Source organism: Leucopleurus acutus (genome assembly GCF_964270905.1).
Source record: "Leucopleurus acutus genome assembly, chromosome: 6".
Taxonomy (NCBI): domain Eukaryota; kingdom Metazoa; phylum Chordata; class Mammalia; order Artiodactyla; family Delphinidae; genus Leucopleurus; species Leucopleurus acutus.
The window spans coordinates 90,840,597-90,862,370 of record NC_139149.1 but is presented as its reverse complement, the minus strand read 5'-3'; the positions used below and the strand labels follow the sequence as shown (position 1 = coordinate 90,862,370).

The 21,774-nt window shown below is 42.8% G+C and overlaps 1 protein-coding gene across 1 annotated transcript; it reads left to right on the top strand.

Moving 5' to 3' along the window:
- Positions 1–8,924: 8,924 nt before the first annotated feature.
- Positions 8,925–21,479, top strand: LOC309963190 (uncharacterized protein C2orf80; the record flags this gene model as incomplete). Its single annotated transcript, XM_082841419.1, has 7 exons — positions 8,925–8,965; positions 10,948–11,029; positions 13,187–13,269; positions 14,582–14,669; positions 15,058–15,129; positions 21,018–21,105; positions 21,394–21,479. The coding sequence occupies 7 exons, from the start codon at positions 8,925–8,927 to the stop codon at positions 21,477–21,479; spliced, it is 540 nt and encodes a 179-aa protein (XP_082697545.1).
- Between the last annotated feature and the right edge of the window lie 295 nt (positions 21,480–21,774).

Sequence of the window (21,774 nt, the reverse complement as noted above, 5' to 3'; positions counted from 1 at the left end):
TCTTCTTTCTACTTCTGATCTAAAATACATCTAAAATCCAAATATTTTTACAGCCTTCTTCTCCCCTCACCCATTACCACTCCACTTCATGTAATATGGAAAACACATATTAATTTTCCACAGCTTTTTTCCCCCACTACAGATAATTTATTGTCATAGGAGCCATAAAGTGTCATAAAACTATGGCATTTTCATTTGCAGCAACATGGATGGGCCCAGAGATTATCATACTAAGTGAAGTAAGTCAGACAGAGAAAGACAAATACCATATGATATCACTTATATGTGGAATCTAAAATATGACAAAAATGAACTTATCTACGAAACAGCCTCACAGACATAGAGAACGACTTGTGGTTGCCAAGGGGGAGGGAGGTGGGGGAGGGAAGGAGTGGGATTTCGGGGTTAGCAGATGCAAACTCTTATATGCAGAATGGATAAGCAACAAGGCCCTATAGGGAACTATATTCAGTATCCTGGGATAAACCATAATGGAAAAGAATATGAAAAATAATGTATATTTATGTGTAACAGAATCTCTTTGCTGTACAGCAGAAATGAACACAACATTGTATATCGACTGTACTTCAATAAACTAAACTAAAAAAAAAAAAGACAACTATGGCATTTTAATTCGCCGGCTCAGGATAGGCCTGGAGGGTCCTGCAAAGTTGAGAGCTGGGACTATTGCAGGGACAAGAGAGCACAGTGTGATTAGAGGGTGGTTACAGCACAGAATACCAGCTATCAGTGTTATTCCTTAACCACCGAACAATAAATGAAGCTATTCACTGGAGAGAAGCTAAGAGTTTAGTAGGTCTCTCTTCCTACGTAAGCTCTGGAAAAGCCAAAGGGAATGATTTTTAGGGTTAAAAAATGGTTTTGGCTTTTCCCCGCTGAGTCGTTTAGGAGGAGAGACAGGGTTGCAATCCAAATCAGATAATTACAACTGACCTACTGACAGCTGTAACCACACTTAGAACACAAACTGCTGCTGAGGGGAGGAAATGTGCTTGGAAAGTTTTATTAATAAAGCATAGCATTATGAAAGAAACCTCACAGACATGAAAAGAAATGCTTACTTCAGAAACCACAAGCGTACAAATCCTGTCCTCCATCACCTACTGGAGCAGACTCTACAACCCAGGAATTGAAGGACTGCTTTCAATAGCTGAGGGGTCCAATGTACTCTGGAAAATTTGCCAAAATCTCTCTTTGTCTGCTCACACAAAATCCTGGTGATGCCCCATCATACAGGGAGACTCAGCTGACAGTGAGACTGATGACTCCACACAATGTTAGGGGGAAAGTAAATGGACACAGCCATTCTATCAGCTTCTGTCAATATTTAAATGCACCTGTCCCTTAATTCAACGATTCCACTCTGAAAGATCTCTCTTAAGGACATGCTTATTCACAAAGTTAAATATGTATTTTTAGAAAACTGTCACTGTGAAATTGCTTATTGTAGCAAACAATTAGAAATATCCTAAATGTCTCTCAATAGAGGAACAAGTGAATGTATGACAGTGTAGTTTTACTGTGAAATATACACCACAGTTAAAAAGAATGAGATATGTTTATATATCCTAATAAAGAGAGCTTTCTAAGACATATTTTAAGAAGGTGGGAGAACTGCAAAAAATATCAGTATAATCCAATTATATTAAAATAAACAAGTGTTTCTGTATTTACCTGTGTATGTAAATGCTTAGTGTAGTGTCTTGAGTGATGTGATAGCACTTACAACTAGAGAAAAAAGATTACTGGGGGAAATGGAGGGACGTCCCCACACATTGATTCAGTATACCTCTGTACTATTTGAGTTTTTAACAAGGTGTATTTGAGAATTAGTTGTATCATTTTAACTACTCACTCTTAAAAAGAAACGTAAAAAAATTAAATTAACTACTTTGAATATTCTCCCCAAATCTTATTTACTTACCTAAAAGCTCTACTTTTTGAAACGAATCACAGAGAAAATCTAAATTGTGTACCTGCGGCAAATTCACATGTATCTAGAATTTTCTGAGCATATTCGCCCAGGATTCTGGCATTTAATTGCTCCAGAGGTGGAGGAGACTCAGAGAAAGAATTCACACGCTGGATCAAGTAAAAATACTCAGGCTTTGCTCAAGGATTCTGCAGAACCATCCAAAAAGAGGAGAGGGGTCGTTTGTGAGTACACATGGATAATCACGGGCTCCTCAGATTGCCCTCAAACACAGGGAATTATAACAAAGTCGTAGAGGAAGAAGGCTGTTTAAAACACTAACCGGGGCTTCCCTGGTGGTGCAGTGGTTGAGAGTCCGTCTGCCGATGCAGGGGACACGGGTTCGTGCCCCAGTCTGGGAAGAACCCACATGCCGCGGAGCGGCTGGGCCCGTGAGCCATGGCCTTTGAACCTGCGCGTCCAGAGCCTGTGCTCCGCAATGGGAGAGGCCACAACAGTGAGAGGCCCGCATACCGCAAAAAAAAAAAAAAAAAAAGTTTCCCTCAGATTAAAGGTTAGTGTAACTGCAATAATGGAGCATTACCTAGGATGTTCCTAGGTCTTTCACATGTCAGTGTTTCCCAACCTCATCTGCATATTATAGGAACCCCTGGAGAAATGTAAAGAATATGGATGGCTGAGTTCTACTCTCAAAGATTCTGAGTTAATTGTTCTGGGGAGTTTTAGAGGCACCTCAGGTGATTCTAAAGTACAGCCAATGTTGAGAACCACTGATGCAAATAGAATCTTGGTCTAACTCTGCAATCCCTGGTCCTCCAGACTTGCCCAGATATGCTCAGACTTGTCAAAATCCTAGAGTGAGCATAGTCATAGCTTTGTTACCCTTCAATGTCTGGTCTCTTGTGTTCACAGAGAGGATTACTAAAGCTCATCTTATTTATTTATTTATTTATTTTATTTATTGGCTGCACCGGGTCTTAGTTACGGCACGTTGGAGCTTCGTTGCAGCATGTGGGATCTGTAGTTGCAGCATGTGAACTCTTCTTAGTGGAGGCATGCGGACCTTTAGTTGCAGCGTGTAGGATCTTGTTCCCTAACCCAGGCCCCCTGCTTTGGGAGCGCGGTGCCTTAGCCACTGGACCACCAGGAAAGTCCCTTTTCTTTTTTTTTTTTCATGTAAAACCTGTAAGCTATGCTCACATATGCTGGCTTACCATACACTATCTATATGTGCACGCAGGGTTTTTTTCCCCTACCAAATGCAAATGCTAAAAACACTACCATCTGGTCAACCCCTGCTGACCCCCCTAATTGTTCAACCAATAAGGGCAAGAACATTCCCAAAAATGAGAGCAGAGATTTTATCTGTTAAATGTGTTCGGAGTTCTCATTACCTTCAGAACATAAAAATATTTCCCATTCCAGATAATGTTTAGTGAATGCATGATAAGCACAAAGCGTTATTATGCATCTTATTTGAGAAGCACAAAGATATTGATTGAAAACACGATGTTTACACTGTAGGAGCTTACCACTGAAATAAGGAGATTCAACATAAACCACTAAGAGAGTACTTTTAAAGAGCAAAGGATGAATAAATACAATTAAGATGCAAACACTACGATATTAATGACTACCATCTGTGAAAGACCTGTAAGTGTCTCAGGTCAAAATATTTTTTATATATAGAAAGTTTTTCTAATGTTTGGAACAACCTGTGAGGTAGATTCTCCCTGTGCTTTAAAGAACAGAGAAATAAAGTGCAGAAGTTAAGTAATTTACCCCAAATGACAGTTACTATTCCATTATCATACTATGTAGTAGTATTATTCTTCAGTAATTTAAATATACATTTTGATGAAGACAAAAAATTCATACCAACATTCTGTGAAAGTGTAATTCCATTTTCACGGTATCAAGTCAATATATTACATGCAGCTATCATGACTATTTTAGGAATTTTAGAAAGTTTAAAGAAGACATTAAAATGTCTAGTGAAGATGCAGTGCTTGGGAAGTCAGAGCTGATAAAATGACTTCCCCCAGCAAACCACCCCGCTTTTCATCCGTGGTTTCCTTATGTATAAAACACAGATACTATTTTTACACCTGCCTCAAGCACATGCCATGAGAACAGAGAATTTCCTCACTGAGGTGTAAGAGTGCTTTTGTTTTGATTTTAATGTCCTGAGATGAAGAAGTTGGAGAGGTGGGTTTTCTCCCAAAGCTAAAGCAGCCAAGGTGGAGGGTCTCACATTTTCCTGGGTTCTTCCAAGGCTGAATGTGTCCTCCATGGGGGTTGCGAGGAGGAGGCAGCAGCCTGGCCCCAGCCAGAGGTCACCCTCCGTGCCCGGCAGGTGGTCCTGGCATTGTGGCAGGACAGGCACACTGCTAGCATTGCCTTCACCAATGAGTCTTTTTTTTTTTAGAAGTAAAGAATGTCTGGGCTTTTTAAAATTATTATTTATTTTATCTCTTTATTTTTGGCTGTGTTGGGTCTTTGTTGCTGTGCATGGGCTTTCTCTAGTTGCAGCGAGCAGGGGCTACTCTTCACTGCAGTGCCTGGGCTTCTCATTGCGGTGGCTTCTCTTGTTGCAGAGCACGGGCTCTAGGCACGTGAGCTTCAGTAGTTGTGGCACGAGGGCTCACTAGTTGTGGCTCACAGGCTTAGTTGCTTCGCGGCATGTGGAATCATCCTGAGCCAGGGATCGAACGTGCGTCCCGTGCATTGGCAGGCAGATTCTTAACCACTGCGCCACCAGGGAAGTCCCACCAATGAGTCTTGGCAACAAGCAGCCACCAGGAAAGTCCCACCAATGAGTCTTGGCAACAAGCAGCCCCTGAGGGACCACTGAGCACCCGAACCTTCTCTTTGTCTCCAAGGATCAGAGCTGGGGAGGGGAACACTGAAGTTGACGAGTACTTGGCTGAGTTGGACAAGCTTCAGCAACCTCAGCTGGTGGGGGGGATGGAGGTGGGTGTGGGTGTGGGGTTGAGGGGAGGGGGAGGGGAGGGGTGAAGAAGCCTAGCAAGGTCAAGGCTAAAGTCTTCCAGGAGTTGCCCTGAGGAAGGAGCATCTCCTGAGAAGGAAATTGTGGAAAACGTAATGAAGGAGACATTACCAACATGGAATCAATAAGCTGAAAAATAACTTTTAGTTTATTCTAATACTTTATAATTTCAAATAAGTTGTAAACAACTACACTAGAGGAAAGACAATTTTCTTTCCAATCTCTCTACAGAAAATAATTATTACAAAATCTTTGTCACATCAAGAGGTAATCAAAGAGTATGCAAGAAAAAAAGATTTTAGGGTATGTTGGTGAGCTAATAAATATAATATTAATACTGAGTTTTTTTCTTTAGTTTTAATGTTTGTGGTATTTGTTACCTCTTTCAAATGTGTAACTTGTGGTGATTAATAGTCCTAAATAAACATTCAATCTTGTATTCACATTTTTGCATTCCTTGTCTTAAAGAGCGTCCCCAAATTGTATAAACTTCAGGCTCTTAAACCTGGAACGTTCTGAGTACAATGTAAGTTCAATATGGAGTGAACAACTAGCCTATAAAAATCCAAATCTAGAGTGTTACTGTCACTCATAGAACACCTGAGATATCAGGTAGATGAGAGACTTGGACGGTGGAGAGGGGTGGAAAAGAGAGTTAAGTGGTAATGATAACAGACACCCAGGACTAGATGGGGCAGAGTGACAGTCTGCCCCTGTCCAAGGGCATAGAGGACACTCACTCACAGGCCATGGTTAGGAGTTTAGATCTTACTCTAAGAGCAATGGGAAATCATCAGCAAGCTTTAAGCAAGGGAGGAAGTGTTAAGTGTGTGAGCAGGGAGATCACTTAGCAGGAGAGAAATGGTGACAGTTGTTCAGGATTTCCCCTGCCCCATGTCTACGGTCACCAAGTAGAATCAGCCTACCTGTGAGGAGCCCGAGGTTCACTGGCTCCCCCAGAAATCCTCGCTTGGCCAGTTGACTCCTGAGTCTGCAGCCGAGCGCTACAAAAACCCCTGGGGGAGGTGGACGGCTCACACGCTCTCAGCTTTCCATGAATCATTTAGATGGGAAACTGAAGCCTGCTCAGATAAAAAAGATCTGTGAACTTCAGGTCGGGATCATACTCCTGTCCCAAATGTATGACTTTTTCTCCCCCTTCAGGGAGTGTGGGTGTATTTAAAAAACAAACTATTTTCATTCAGTCGCCGTTTCCTAGCAACCAAAAAAAAAGCATCTATTTTCCGGATGCCTGTGAGCCCCAGCCCAGTGGATGCTCAAGCACGCCTCCAGAAGCACGGAGAGAACAGAAGCATTGGGATCACTCGGTTGGTGAGAGATTCTGAAAGGGGAATCTGTTAATAGAACACAGTCTGAAGGACCTGTACCATAGATGCCGGGGTGCAGAGCGGGGACCTGCAGGGAGTGTACAGATTTTCTTCAGGGCATGATATTCCTATAGAAAATGGGGGCTGTGACTTCTGGGAGGGGTTGGTTTCTATGAAACAGCTAATGCATGAGGCAGCTGACATCTTTCCAGCAGCTCTTTTATGTGTATTTCCAGCCAGAGTCTTGTTTTCATTAAAATTCTATAGACAGAAAAGAGGGGCAACTGGCTGAATTCAAATCTAAGCTGAACAGAGTCTGTGCAAATGGTCCTCTTTCAACCAGGCACAGAGACTCAATGCATGGAAGTCACTGAACTGGACAGCTGGCAGAAACCTCTTCAATCATTCAGTGCTTTTTTTTACAGAGGAGGAAACACGAAAACACAGAGAGGAAAATGAACTCTCCAAGGTAGCCTCAACAGGGTCTCCTAACCTCCAGCCTAGTGGGAATGGAAGATGCTCATATTTTAAAAATCTTTATGAGAATTCCCGGGCGGTCCCGTGGTTAGGACTCTGTGCTTTCACTGCTGAGGGTGCGGGTTCATTCGCTGGTCAGGGAACTAAGATCCCGCAAGCCGTGTGGTATGGCCGGAAAAAAAAAAATCTTTGCATATTTTGCCACATTGAGTGGTAAGGGGGAGGAAGAATGGGTCCAAGAGGAAGCTGTCCCAACAACCAAGTGACTCACATTTTATAATTGGTGTTTCTGAAATTCAAAGGACTGGCTCAGAATTACAAAACAAGAATAGGTTAGAGCAAACGCCAGATCTTTTGCTTTTTAAAAAGGAATCTTGGGCTTCCCTGGTGGCGCAGTGGTTGAGAGTCCGCCTGCCGATGCAGGGGACACGGGTTCGAGTCCCGGTCCGGGAAGATCCCACGTGCCGCGGAGCGGCTGGGCCCGTGAGCCATGGCCGCTGAGCCTGCGTGTCCGGAGCCTGTGCTCCGCAACGGGAGAGGCCACAACAGTGAGAGGTCTGCGTACCGCAAAAAAAAAAAAAAAAAAAAAGTTTCTAAAGTTTTTCTTTTTCCCAACCATTTCAGAGTAGTGATTTAAAAACATGTGCATAATTTCAAAAGTATAGAAGGTAATATAATGAACATCTATGGACCTATCATCCCAGAGACAACAAATGTTAATAATTTTCTTATATGTGTATTAGTCAGTGTTCTCCAGAGAAACAGAAACAACAGGATGTGTATATATACATAAAGAGAAAATTAATTTACTGAATAGGCTTATGTGATTGTAGTGGCTTGACCAGTCCGAACTCTGATGGGGTAGGCTGGCAGGATTGAGACTCAAGGAAGAGTTGCAATTCAGGGCTTCCCTGGTGGCACAGTGGTTGAGGGTCCGCCTGCCGATGCAGGGGACACGGGTTCGTGTCCCGGTCCGGGAAGATCCCACGTGCCGCGGAGCGGCTGGGCCCGTGAGCCATGGCCTTTGAGCCTGCGCGTCCGGAGCCTATGCTCCGCAACGGGAGAGGCCACAGCAGTGAGAGGCCCGCATACCGCAAAAAAAAAAAAAAGAAAAAAGAAAAAAGAAAAGAGTTGCAATTCAAGTCTGAAGGCGGTCTGCTGGCAGAATTCCTTCTTGCTCAGGAAAGGTCAGCCTTTGTTCTTTTAAGGCCTTCAACTGATTGGATGAGGTCCACCCACATAATGGAGAGTAATCTGCTTTACTCAGAGTTTACTGATTTAAATGCTGATCTCATCCAGAAAACACCTTCACAAAAAGAATCAGAATAATGTTGGACCAAATATCTGGGCACAGTAGCCCAGCCAAGTTGACACATAAAATTAATTAACCATTACAACTTGCTTTAAATCTTTTTTAAGAAACAAAACATTGCAGGTAACGCTGATATCCCGTTTATACCTCTCCCTGGGCACTCCATTCAATAGTGATGATTTCTAAAATTAAGTCCTTTTTGTGACTCCAGGCCCCCTTTGACCCCATCACCTGAACTTCAATTTCTGGTTCAATGTGGGGTTGAGACTTGAAGGTATGGCCTCACCTTTGCCATCACCACACGTTTTTATTGGGACCTGCTGGCCATAGGAAGTTGTACCTGGGTTCTATAGAAACCTCCATAATGAGCCAGGAACCAGGCAGGTTCACGGAGAGTCACTATGTTGAATGCACACAGAACTCAAACATAATCAGATCACAAGGCATCTTTGCTTGGATTTTTCTGTCTAGCTAGTCTCATGCACGATTACATGAGCTGTGTCTGTTGTATCGATACTTGCAAGGTTATGGCAAGAATAAGTAAATGATGAATATTGGAAAAGTGTGGAAGGAATAAGAGGTGTCAGATCAACTCAAGGTACAGTGCGCTGGCCTCCAGACAGCTTTCTGACCTGGAACCTGCTGGATAAGAGGCCTGCACACTCTCGGATCCCTTCCAGAGCCTAGAACTCCATGACTGGTATTAGGAGTGATAGCATCCCTAACTCAAATTCTCTCTGATTTGCTGCTGTAGCTTCTAGGTTCAGAGAGGCTGGGTCTTTCCAAAGGAAAACAGGTGCAGTGTAGCTGCAGATACCTGCTCAGCTGGATAAGCCTTTAATCATGGAAAGAAGGCTACTAAAGAAGGAAATGAGAAAACTCCTGTAAGTCTGAGAATAACTTACATTTACTGCACTGAGCATTTGGCGGGGTTTATGTCATAGATGGTCTGGATATTGGCAGTGGGGTAAAAACCTAAGGAAGAATCTGTTCCTGGGCTATAGGAGAAAGCCGGATGATCTGGCCTCTGTCTCCTGCCCAAGAGGCCTCACATGTGGTGCAAAGCAGGATGCTGAACCTCTTGGGAGGATGCTTCCGCCAGCAGCGTGCACATCCGAGGCATCCCCATTCTAGAGTCTAAGATCTGAGCCCACAGTCCCAGCCTGTGCTGGGCAGGGTATGCCTTTGAAAGGGTCCGACTGGTAAAAGATATAGGAGAGATTTCTGGAAAAATGTACCCAAGGGCTCAGCATTTAAATTGCAGACTCTGCTTCTTCTGTTGTCAGGCTTATTGATTAAATAATTTATCTCCATTTTCTGCCCTCTGAACTTTGTTTTAAACACATAAAGAAAACATTAAGTTTTCCCATGGAAATTTTTTTCCTCCTGTGGTAGCTTTTCTTTGACTTGGTACTTTGTTAAGAGGTTGGTGAAAATCACAGACCATATAAAAAGAGGAGAAAAAGGTTATTATGTTCTATTTCATGATTATAGGCACAACAATAATACCCTTTTATTAGAGATCTTATCATAGTCTCCATTAAATGTCCTTTCTCTGCCTACTAAGATAATTATCTTCTAACAAGTTCTTTAAGAAATGCTGCAGTAGGGGCTTCCCTGGTGATGCAGTGGTTGAGAGTCTGCCTGCCGATGCAGGGACACGGATTCGTGCCCTGGTCTGGGAGGATCCCACATGCCGCGGAACGGCTGGGCCCGTGAGCCATGGCCGCTGATCCTGCGCGTCTGGAGCCTGTGCTCCACAACGGGAGAGGCCACAACAGTGAGAGGCCCGCGTACCGCAAAAAAAAAAAAAAAAAAGAAATGCTGCAATAAACTATGTATGAATTCACACATGTTTACATGTATGTGCTTGGAGGTCAACATAATAAAGAACAAGCCATGATTAGGAATGCCAGTTCCTCTACATATCTCATCCAAAGAACTGGAATTGCAAAACTGAAATAAATATAATTTTTTATGTACATATAGTTTAATTTTACTCAAAGAATCTATTTAGGCTACTTTAAATAAAGTGTCTTGGAATTACAAAGCAAAATTTCAAGAACTTTTATCAATCTAGAATAGCTTAATGACTCAGAAGAAGGGCTTTTAGAACCCTAAAGCAAATTTATCCCCAGCATAGGAACTTGCCCAAAGTGTTTGGTAAAGACCTTGACAAACAGAACTGTCCTTATGTAACATTGTGAGATCGACCTTGGAGACCCCAGAGTCCTTTTTCCTATATCCATTCCCTCTTCTTGACTTTCCCAGGGTAGTACTCCTTTCTATTCACCTCCCAGGGCGCTTATTCTACCCTCCCCTTATTAAAAGTCCGTTAGGAAAGGATCTGATAAGGATACACTAAAGTGGAATCACTAATATGTTTTTACACATAACTCCTCCTAACGGTATTTGCATTCTAATGGGCAAAAAGCCTTCAGGCAAAAGAACACATCTGTATGGAATATCATATATCTGGAAGTTATCAACTTTGGACATCCTGCCTGAATTTAGCAAGGGCAGCAAGGGAATCTTTATTTTAAATAGTGGGTCTCAATCCTTTCGGTTTTGTAATATCTGTTCTGCCTTTGGGGATTTATCATACTCCCTGCTTTCCTAGAAATTCGGTTCTATGTGAGTTTAATTTTACAATAAATGTGATTTGTTCATGATGGTTAGACACTTTAAACCTGCAAGGTAGCAGAATGTCTGTTTAAATCAAACTGAATATTAACTCAGCTACCAGAGCCATCGGTGACTTCGCTTGTATTTGGTGGAGGAGGGAGGGATGGGGAAGGAATGTTCTTCTGCAGACCGTGCTCCCATGTCTTTCCCGCTGGTTCAATCCTGCTCTCTTGCTTTTAAGGGGAGATTATATTGGCATCAGACTTCGGGAAAATGAATTTGACCCAAAAGGAAGAAGGCAACTCACCTTTCTAGATGACATGGTAAAGAAAGGCATGCTGCCACGAGTCACATCTGTGTCATACGTGTATTATGGGGACAGAACGGGGATCTAATATCTATCGCAAGCAAGGCTAATCTTGATCCCCCCAGAATGTCCTCTTCCTCATCTTCTCAACCTAGGATTCTCCATGTGGTCTCTTCAACTCATTAAACTGAAAGCAAGAAGAATGAGAAAATTAAAGTCATGAGACTTTTGCTCTTTATTTACTATTAGGAGAGAAAAGATTTAAAAGCAAAACGAGTACAAGATTAAATGTGACAGACATGATGTTAAAAGCTTGTTGACGAGATTAACTGTCATGTAGTTCTCAAATATAATTTTTTACCATTTATGGAGAAAACCAAATAATTGAATAATCCTAAAATCCTTTTTTATTATATTATACATGTTGAAACTCAGATTCATACTATGTAATCAAAGTTCACTTCACATAAATTAAGGAAGCTATGTAAAGATCTAATCCAAAAGAGATTAGTAAACCCTCAGCTTTTTATGCTACCCATTTACTATTCTTGCACTAATGAGGAAGAAGAAATTACCTGTCCCTCCCCGCCCCCTCCCCTTCCCTGGCTGATTTCTCTGGAGCTGAATGAGCAGTTAAGGCTTGGTGTTCTAAACTACTTCTCTGTGCACGTATTAAATGGAGAAATTAAATCAATTAGATAAGTGCTTCTCAAATTTTAATGAGGTCTTATTACAAGACCGTTTTGATTAAGGAGTTCAGGGGTGGGGCTGGAAATTTGCATTTCTAATGAACAAACAGGTGATGTCAGTGCTGCTGGTCCAGGCATCAATCTTTGTATTAGGTTTCAACAAGTGAGCATGGTCCTTCCTTCTTTCCTTCCTTCCTACCTTCCTTCTTTCTTTCCTCCTTTCTTTCTTTCTTTCCTCCTTTCTTTCTTTCTTTCCTCCTTTCTTTCTTTCCTCCTTTCTTTCTTTCCTTCCTTCTTTCCTCCCTTCCTTCCTTCCTTCATTCCTTCCTTCCTTCCTCCTTTCTTTCTTTCCTTTCTTTCTTTCCTCCTTTCTTTCCTTCCTCCTTTCTTTCCTTCCTCCTTTCTTTCCTTCTTTCTTTCCTTCCTTCCTTCCTTCTTTTCTTTCTTCTTTCTTTCTTTCTTTCTTTCTTTCTTTCTTTCTTTCTTTCTTTCTCTTTCTTTCCTCCCTCCCTCCCTCCCTTCTTTCCTTCCTTTTCACTTTGGTTCAGTCCCTGAAGGAAATAATTACATTGTTATAATTACATTGTTTACACAATGTTAGAGTTACATAGAGCCTTGGAACCCATCTACAAACACAGAAACAAAACTGACCTTCCTTTTACTGGGGCTGGAGGTGGGGAGGAGAAAAGGAATGTTTTGATAGACAAATGGCAAAGACGCTTAGAAATTATCAGGAAAAGGTAGTGGGGAGGATAGGAATGAACATGGAATTGGTCCTCAGCTTTTTACTAGATTTAAGACTCTTAGAAAGTCACTTGGTCTACCTCCAGTTCTCTGCTTCCGCTGGACCCTCCTCCTGGGAGGTGCTTCTCCACCTGTAGACATTCTCCTCATTCCCCAAGCCCCAGCTCCACTGATGCCTCCTCTCTGAAGCCTCCCGGGATTCCCCCAGCTCCTCAGATGGACACACCACCTCCCCTGTGACCCTGGGCACTCAGTTATGATGTTCCACAGAATTAGAAATTGTTCTCTGTGTCCCTCTTCCTCTATCTTCCCCTTTCTCTATTTTGAAATTCAAGGAAACTGTGGCCCAGAGAACAGCAATTGCTCACCCAAGGATATGGTACCATGAGTTGTTGGCAATACCTAGATTTGAACCCAGATTCCCTGATTTCCAGTTTAGTATTCCATGAATCTATCATTTCTGGCTCGCACGCACATGCACGTGCGCGCGCGCGCACACACACACACACACACACACACACACACACACACTGCTCTAGTGTGAGGTAAATGTAATGCCTGAAGAACACTAGTTATTTCTGCCTAAGCATCAGGTTACTGGACACAGCTGGTGATCCTCACCTTTGTGGACATGATAAACGAGTAGAATAGGCTTAGCAGTGCCATTGTCATTGTGCCTAGCACGTGCTTCGGCCAATGTCTCAGCCCATTCCTTTGCTGTCTGTGCTTCCTGCTTCCAGGCACACTATGACTTGGCCATCAATGTTGCTCTGCAGTGGCTGGATCACTCAGAAGACTTAACTTGGCTGGAGTGGGAGAAAGTGTAAGTTGAATAGTTTTTTTTCTTTCTTTTTTTTTTAACTGTGAGTAATGACAGAGGAAGTTCACCACAAGGTACTCAGATTTGAAAATACTATGGGGTACGTATCCCCCTCCAACTAGAAACCTGAAGAAACCCTCACCGTTGTCGATTCCAGGAAGTCACATACATGCTTACATATTTTGCATCTCGGTGAGCTGGTTTCTGTCAGATGCAGATCTTTCTTGCATAGAACGTTCTGCCTTAGAAATAAAACTGTGCTTTATTGTCTACATGCCTTGACTTTTTTTAAAAAAAGATCAGTTCTGTGGGTAAGGCTGCAATCTTTTCCTAAGAACTATTAAACGCAACTTCTTAAGCATTTAACCAGATGTGCACCTGAGCTGAGCGGCTTGAATCACCACAGTTTGAATCCTTGCCGGGATTACTGGCATCTTCTCCCATGTGTGCCGAGCAGACCCACTCAGTTAGGAAGAACATGCAACTAACGAGGCCAGGATTGAATCGCGTGTTCTGGAGGCCAGCTGTTTTTTCTGCTCTGTGACTTTAGAACACACACCTGGTGCTGAATGGTTGTATCAGTATTTAGTTGTAATAAGCAGAAAATCCGGTTTAAACGGACTTAAGCAAAAAAATAAATAAATTTTAAAAAGGAGAGAGGGAGGAGAGATTTATTGCCTCTGTATCTGGAAAGTCCACGGCTAGGTCCTCATTAGGCATGGCTTAATTCAAAACTCAAACCAGGTCATCAGGATCTACCTCTTGGCTATTTCCTCTCATGGACGCTATTCCTAGTTTCAGCCCACTTTATCACAACATTCAGGCCAGGGGAGAATGGACTTTTTAAAAATCACAGAATTGTGTCTCAATGGCTCTGTTTGCTCTGACTTATCTGGGGGTGCTAGCTAATTTAGGCCACAGTGTGTTTTCCATCCTTGGAATCTAGGGGTGTCATCAGCTTCCCTGGAAGTTACAGGCTTACAGGGGGTTAAGGTAGTTACCCCCAAGCAAACTGCCACAAGAAGGGGAAAGGATATAGGTTGGTGAAACCACAATTTTCCACCATAGTGGCCAGCCCGCCAGGATTTGATAGCTGCGGAAATGTGGATAGATGAGGGCAAATTCGTCACCACTGTTGGATGATTCAAAATTCAAAGTGTACACTTTACTGATGATGGATTAGTCATATCAATTTTGTGAATAGCAAAGCACACAGCCATTGGTAATTACTTATTACTTATTGTCACAACCTTAGCAGGTGTCAAACGAAACAAGAATAAACCCTCCATTCTTATTTATTCCTATTCCCCCTTAGGAAAATGCCATTTCGGGGTAGACCCATATATCCAAACCACAGAGAACGAGAAGCAATGATTTTATCGTCTTATGCTGGAATCTTAATGGTAAGGAAAAGAACATTATTGGCATACATGGAGGTTTTGTATCTACAATGTGCATTTTCATATTAATGAATATTTATTTTACTTTTTCAACCAATGTTTCTAAATATGTAGAATTTACTAATATTAAATTTTTATTTTTAAAGATTAATAAAAAGATTGACTTCTATATTGTATTGTGAAAACATTTATTTAAGGGGAAAAAATAACACATAGGTAATAGGTATTAGGATACTCTGATTTATCCATTTGTTTAGAAGACATTTATTTGGTGCCCACGGTCTCCAGGCATGGTACTGGATATATGGGAGCTATAATAGCTTTGTTTTGTAATAAAAGAAAAGCCATGGTATGATAATACATCTTTGTTATTGTCGTTGTTGTTTAACAGAACAGCATCCCAATTGAGGAAGTCTTTAAAATTTATGGGGCTGATTCTTCTACCAATTCTGGTGCTACCAAGGTAGGGACGACCTGAGACTATCAATATAAGGGATTTTTAGAGAGAATTTCTTTATTTTATGAATTCATAATGTTGCATTTCCAGGCATGAAATAACAGTTTTATATCATGATGGATAAAACCAGATGTAGCCATATCTTACTTGGGTAATAAATGTAAGATGCTTTCCTTAGGTAGAGGACTATATTCACAATACCAAATGCATTTTATGGAAGGCCAAATAGAGGCAGCCAATAGAGCACCAGGCTTAGAGTCTAGATTCTGCCTCTGTCTCTGACTAACAGAATTTCTCACTTACACCTTTCATAATGTGGATCTGGTAAGTCCAAGTGCTCCTCTTGTATGATGTACTATAACTTCTAGCACTAGGACAAGATCTACAACATTCATTCTCATGAGAAATTATCTAGTTTACTGCTGCCACATTTCTCCTGCCCACAAGACTACTTGGAAGTCAGTCTAATAGAAGCACTAACGATCTGGGAGTCCAGACACCCAGGGTGAGTTCTGACTGGGTCCCTTTCCCTCTTTGGGCTTCCATATACTAATCTTAAAAAAACAAAAACAGAAACGGAGTATTCTGAATGATCTTTACAGTCAGTTCAGGTTTTGCTGTTTATGAATGTATGAAACTTTAGTAAACATTTAACATATGGGCTTCTATTTAGAGGTGAACTACCGATCCCTTTAGATACTTCTAGAAAAGGGAAGAAGAAAGGGCAGATGGGATGGGGTTGGCAGGGATGTGTACTGGGAGGGAGTCAGGGAGGGAAGCAGGGAGAACCCACACCCTCACATGAGGACTTCTACTCACACAGCTGCTTTCAATGCCCCCCACCAGGATTTGGAAGGGAGGCGAGGTCAGGGGCAGGGCTACGGCCACAGGAATGCCTGCATCCTTTGTTCTCTTACCTGCAGACCATACTGCAGACAGTGGGATCCTATAAAGTAAAAAGTCCACCAGGGCCAGCTTAGGAGTCGAGCATTTCCTCAGAAGTGTTGTAACTGAATCCAATGGCCCTCTCACCTTAATCCGTATGTAAGCTGGCCTGGTCCTGAGACTCAAGTTCCCTTGATTACAGAGGAAACCAGCACCTCCTCTCTGATCACTCACTGGTTTCAACTCTATCCATTCATTCATTCATTCATTCACTCACTCATTCATTCAATATAGTTGTAGGTGCAGGGATACAAGGGTGGGCGAGTCAGAAAAGATGACTTTCTCATGGATCTCATATCTTGGAGCTGACATTCTACCTTGGCTGAGGTATAAGCCACACCAGACTCAGTGCTCCTCAGAGACCCAAGCTGTTCTTGGCTTTTAAAGAAATCCCAGCTCTTCTGTGTTCTTACAGAGACAAGCAAACCATGCTGCTTCATTCCTGTTCGTTTTTTCTGCAGCTTTCTCCCTTCCAGGCTGCCCTCTTCTCCCCTTTCCTCAAACCCTCCCCGCCAACACATACATATAAATATCTGAGCCCAAGCTCCTCCGCTTCAGACATTGTGTTTTCTCCCCCTTCATCTTCTGTGCCTGGGAGAGGTGTAGAGCAGGCCGTAGGCACCTCTGGTTGGTTGGTCTCAGCTCAAGTGGCCGGAGAGCAAATACAGAAAATCACATCCTGGAGGGAATGGCACTGTGAACCCCTCCAGTCTTAGCTGGGTTATCCATCAAGAAGGTTTGCAAACATGGGTGTCAGAGTAGCTCAGATGAGCCAGGTTCATTAAAGGGGCCAGAACAGGAAGCCGCACTGTTTAGAGCGGGCTGGCCAGTCTCTATCCATCCCTCCGGCCTTTCATTCATTCATTAAAGAGCCTTTATTCAGCACCTTCTCTGTTCTTCACAGTCTCTGTCTTCACAATCAGTTACCAATAACAAAAAGTCCAGATGTACAGGTAGACTACATAATGACCAGTTCTGCAGGGAAACAAATCGTACCCTCAGAGAGGGGGTGTTCTCGAACTGAAGTTCACATGCCTGATGCACAGTGAGACCAAATGACCGAAACGTCTAAGTCTGGAGCAGAGCAAAGGCAGGGCTGAGCAAAGAGAACAGGGCAGCGTAGGCTCAAAAGACCCGAGCTCCCTGATGGGTTTCAGGGAAGACGTTTTTATAGACAAAATTTGGGGGGAGGGCTGCAGAGTATGTAACCCTCCTCTGATTGGTTGGTGATGAGGTAACTGGGTGGTGTTCTGGGAATCTCATTCATCAGCCTTCTGGTTCCAACCAGTCTGGGGTCCGTGTGCTTGTGCTCAGCCTGAAGTGACCTCCTCCACCAGGGTGGGAGCCTTAGTTCCCAATGAAGAAATCAGAGATACGTATCAGATTGCCATGCACGTCCCCTGAAGAGGAACCAGGACCAGCCCCCATCTCTGCACTACTGCTCTCTCTCTGCATTCAGTCACTCCCCTAATTGGTAACTGTTTGAATCTGCCCTTTGGAACTCAGGGAACATCTGATGCTTTTTTTCTACAAACAAAAAATGGGGGACATGGAAAGGCTTTGGTGTCCAGGAGGGCTCCACAGGGTCCTGCTCGGTTTCAGTCCCCCCTTTTCTTTGATACTCCTCAATCTTGAGGGGAACAGGTGTTGGACAAGAATCAGAATAATGTTTTGGATAGAGAGGTTAATCATAACTCAGCAGAGGAACTCGGTTTTAGGGGGACTGGGTTTCAGGGGCTTTCCTTCAAAGACCTGAGTTTGTTTATTGTTACAGAATATGAGTGTCCTGTACTTGAAAGGCCATTTGTGTAAGGGTTAAGCATGAGAATCCTAGAGCCAGGTAGCCTGGGTTCGAACCCCAGCTCTACCAGCTATCAGCAGATTAATCCTGGGCAAGGATTAATCTAAGCTCTATCAGCCTTGATTTCATTTGTAAAAACAGGGACCAGAAGATGAGTTTCTGTGGGAAATGAGGGGAGTTATATCAGTAAAGCCCTTAGTGCTTGGCACATGGTAACCTCAAAATAATAGCTATGGTTAAGTTTCTGGTACCCAAGGGGAAGGGGGTGTATCTGATTTCCTCTATATTCCTCTAAATCAGGGCTTCTCAACATTCTGGGTCAGATAATTCTTTGTTGTGTGTGTAGGGGGTGGAGTCGGGGCTGTCCAGTGCATTGTGGGATGTTTAGCAGCATCCCTGGCCTCTACCCATTAGATGCCAATAGCTTCCCACTCCTGCCCCGTGATGTGCCAACTAAAAATGTCTTTCAACGTTGCCAAATGTCCACTAAGAGGCAAAATCACAGCTAGTTAAGAACCACTTCTCTAAATATTCAAAAATGAAATAGCTCATCAAGCATCCGTTGTATTATTAATACATTATAAACCTTGCCTATTTTAGATAGCAAATTCTCACAAAGGGTATGAGATGATGTGAGATGCAGACATAAGCATCTGAGGATCATCTACCCCTGTGGACCTCACAAGCTCCTCACTGACTCAAGGATGCCAGCTCAGGCCTTTCTCTTGTGGCTACACGTCGGCTCTACTCGGGCACCCCCTCCACATCTTAAATTAGCAGGACCTCTTAATGGAAACGGAGCATTTCAAAGATTAAATTGTAAGAGCTATTTTAAAACAGTCCTTTGGGATTTAACATAACTTCAAAAAAATGGTTTTAACTAGGAGGTGTGGTTGTTCAAAAAAAAAAAAGTTATTGACAAAGGTTCCTCTCTAACTGCTGCGTGTATATGAATCACTTTTGATTCCTTCGGATAAAATGTCTCCTAAGCAACAGCTAAAATCCTTCCCACTCAAGAGCTTAAAGCGCTGTTGAATACTAATCAGATTATGTAGCATTTCTGGCCGCTGGAATTGGCCACTTCGGTACCACATGGGTACTGCTGTGTGTGGGCTTGATGGCTTTCCTCAGGGCTATTTGCTGCCACCTAGTGACAGAAAGGCCTCCTGGACTCAGAATTGTTCAATTCTGTTAAGCTTCGCGTTCTACTCCCGATAAGGGAGCTGGTTTGGGCTGACAGGGAGCCGTTTTTCTGCTGAGGAACATGGACCCATAGGGAAAAAAATGTAACTAAGAACTTCACACAAGTGAGGGTAAAAGGAGCATAAGTGAAGTAAAAGGAGCATAAATCTTCCTTCAACAAATAAAGCAAACAATAAAAATATTCTTCAGCTCCCTTTGACAGAGAAAGAGGGGAAAAGGAAAGGGGGGCAGAGAGAGTGAAGACTGGTGTAACGGAGAGAGGAAAAAGACCAAGGCAGGTAACTAGAGAACATCAGAATCTCTTCTTTCCACACCCTAGTGTCTGACCATCCATCATTTCACTCTATCTAGACTTACATCCAAAGCAAGCTCTTCAGAGGCCAACAGACTGGTGTCTAGTCCCAGCTCTGTCACTTGCTAGCTGTGTGGTACACTGAAGATCTCAGTAAGTAACTTTGAAGTAAAAAAAGAGCACATGATTAACTCTAGCTTTAGGATTTCAATGTCATCCTACTTGAAAAATAATTTTTCTTGTAAACCACGCAGGAAGCCATATTAATTGCTTGCATGAATCATCAGATTATCAGGAGTCATAGAACATGTGAGCTGGAAGTGACTTTAAAATCCTCGGGTTCTCTCTTCTCCAGTGGACAGGGAAAAGCCTGTCTTTTTTTTTTTTTTTTTTTTTTGGCCATGCCACGCGGCTTGTGGGATCTTAGTTCCCTGGAACCCAGGCCACAGCAGTGAAAGTGCCAAGTCCTAACCACTGGACCACCAGGGAATTCCACTGCAAAAGCCTGTCTTGAGTCTTCTAAGGGTAGAAAATGCATCAGGGATGCCATACGAGCTGGTTCTCTTTCTTACACGTGGCATGTATCACGCTGCAGGGCTGTTATCATAGCCACCCTTGCTCCACACAGATACAAAGCCTCCTTGTAATTACTTTCTGTGTTTTAGGGTCATCTTTCTGAATAGATTACGTGCTTCTTGAGGTCAGAAGCCATCATTCATGCTTATGTTTAATTCTTTACAATGCTGGATATGACACAAACTCTCAATAAATATGTTTGCCATTTGAATAAAAGGCTGAGGTCAAATCTAGACGTGCCCTGCTGAGGTGGCTGTAAGCTGTCCTGTCTATAAAGACAGCACGACTTCATTTATTGTTTAATCCAAATTTTCTGTCCTTTCTGTGTGAGGTGGCGGTGGCCCAGTAACTTGCTAGCACGTTCTCTGCTTTAGTTGATTAAACTTATCGCAATGTGTGGGTACCCTGATTGCCTAATAGTTTATTGGTTTTTTCTCCTCACTCAGCCCTGGAAAGGCAGGAACCTTGTCTGTCTTACCAACCACAGCTCCTAAAACAGGGCCTGACCCACAGTAGTGCTCACTGGAAACTTGTTGAATGAATGAAAGGTTGAAGGACAGACAGTCCTAACCTTGAGGAAGTTTCCGGTGCAATGCAGCAGACAGCGGGTTATAACTATTGCACACTGGGGGTGTTCTATGTGACGGCGTGTTTTGAGTTCACAGAGGAGTGAGTCAATAATTTGGCCTTAGGATGGGATTGGGGGGTGGGGTGCCAGCGCCCGAGAGAGGAGGTGGGGAGACATCAGGGTCAGTTTCTCAGAAAAGGTGATGTATGAGCCACATCTTAAAGGAAAAGTAGGAGCCTCTAGGCAGAAGAGGAGGAAAAAGCTATTCCAGGTAAAGGGAACCATGTGAAGAGCATCATTGTGTGAAAGAACATTCTAGGCAAAGAACGGCAACAAAAGGCAGCGTGGGAAAGTGCATGACCCATGAAACATGATCCTCAACTGCTAGTAACGTGTCAGGACGACGGGTTGGGGAAACAGGCCGAGCCCTGAAACAAGTGCTATAACCAGCAGCTGTGGACAGCACGAAGTGGGTGCAGCTTTTAAAAGTAGAACTGTTTTTTTTTCAGGTTCCCAGAGCTCCACCCTTCCACCTCTCCTTGCACCCTTTTGCCATGTTAACAGCGCCCAAAGCAGCAGAATATGCCCGCAAACAGAGTAAGCCTGTTTACTTCCATTGCTTAGAAAAATTTAAGTAAAACTAGGAGATGTACTTACAAAGTAAGGTCAAAGTTGTTATGGTAACATCTTTCTGTCTGGTGGAATTTAAAAGAATCAGGAGCATTTATGACTTGATTTCCCTCCATCATTGAAATCAGGAAAGTCATTTCTCAGAAATTTTGGTGATGGAAGCAAAGCACCCTAGAAGGGAAGGATGTAAAACTGAGGTGGACTCATTTTAAAAAATGCTTTTTATACAGACATGATGACTACATGTGTCTCTAGGTGTCAAGTTAAGAAGGGGAGCAACGAATCAAAATGCCACCAGCAGCTCTACAAAGGAAGCAAATGTCACAGAATGGAAACCATAAAATAATTTATCTTTGGACACACAGCCAAAGAACAAAGTAGGTCTAAAAATGCAAACTGAACCAAACTGATACCAGGTGTTTGGGGAGTACTTTACTTATATTGTGGCTAAAAGTCTAGCCTTTGGGAGTTAGATACTCTGGGTTTGAAACTAAAGCCCGATGTATAATATACCAACTGTATGACTTTGGGCAAGTTGCTTAACCTCTCCTCCTCTGCAAAATGGGAAGAATAATGGTACTTATCTCTTAAGGTCGTTGAAATGATTAACTGATATTATGCATGTTAAGAGATTAG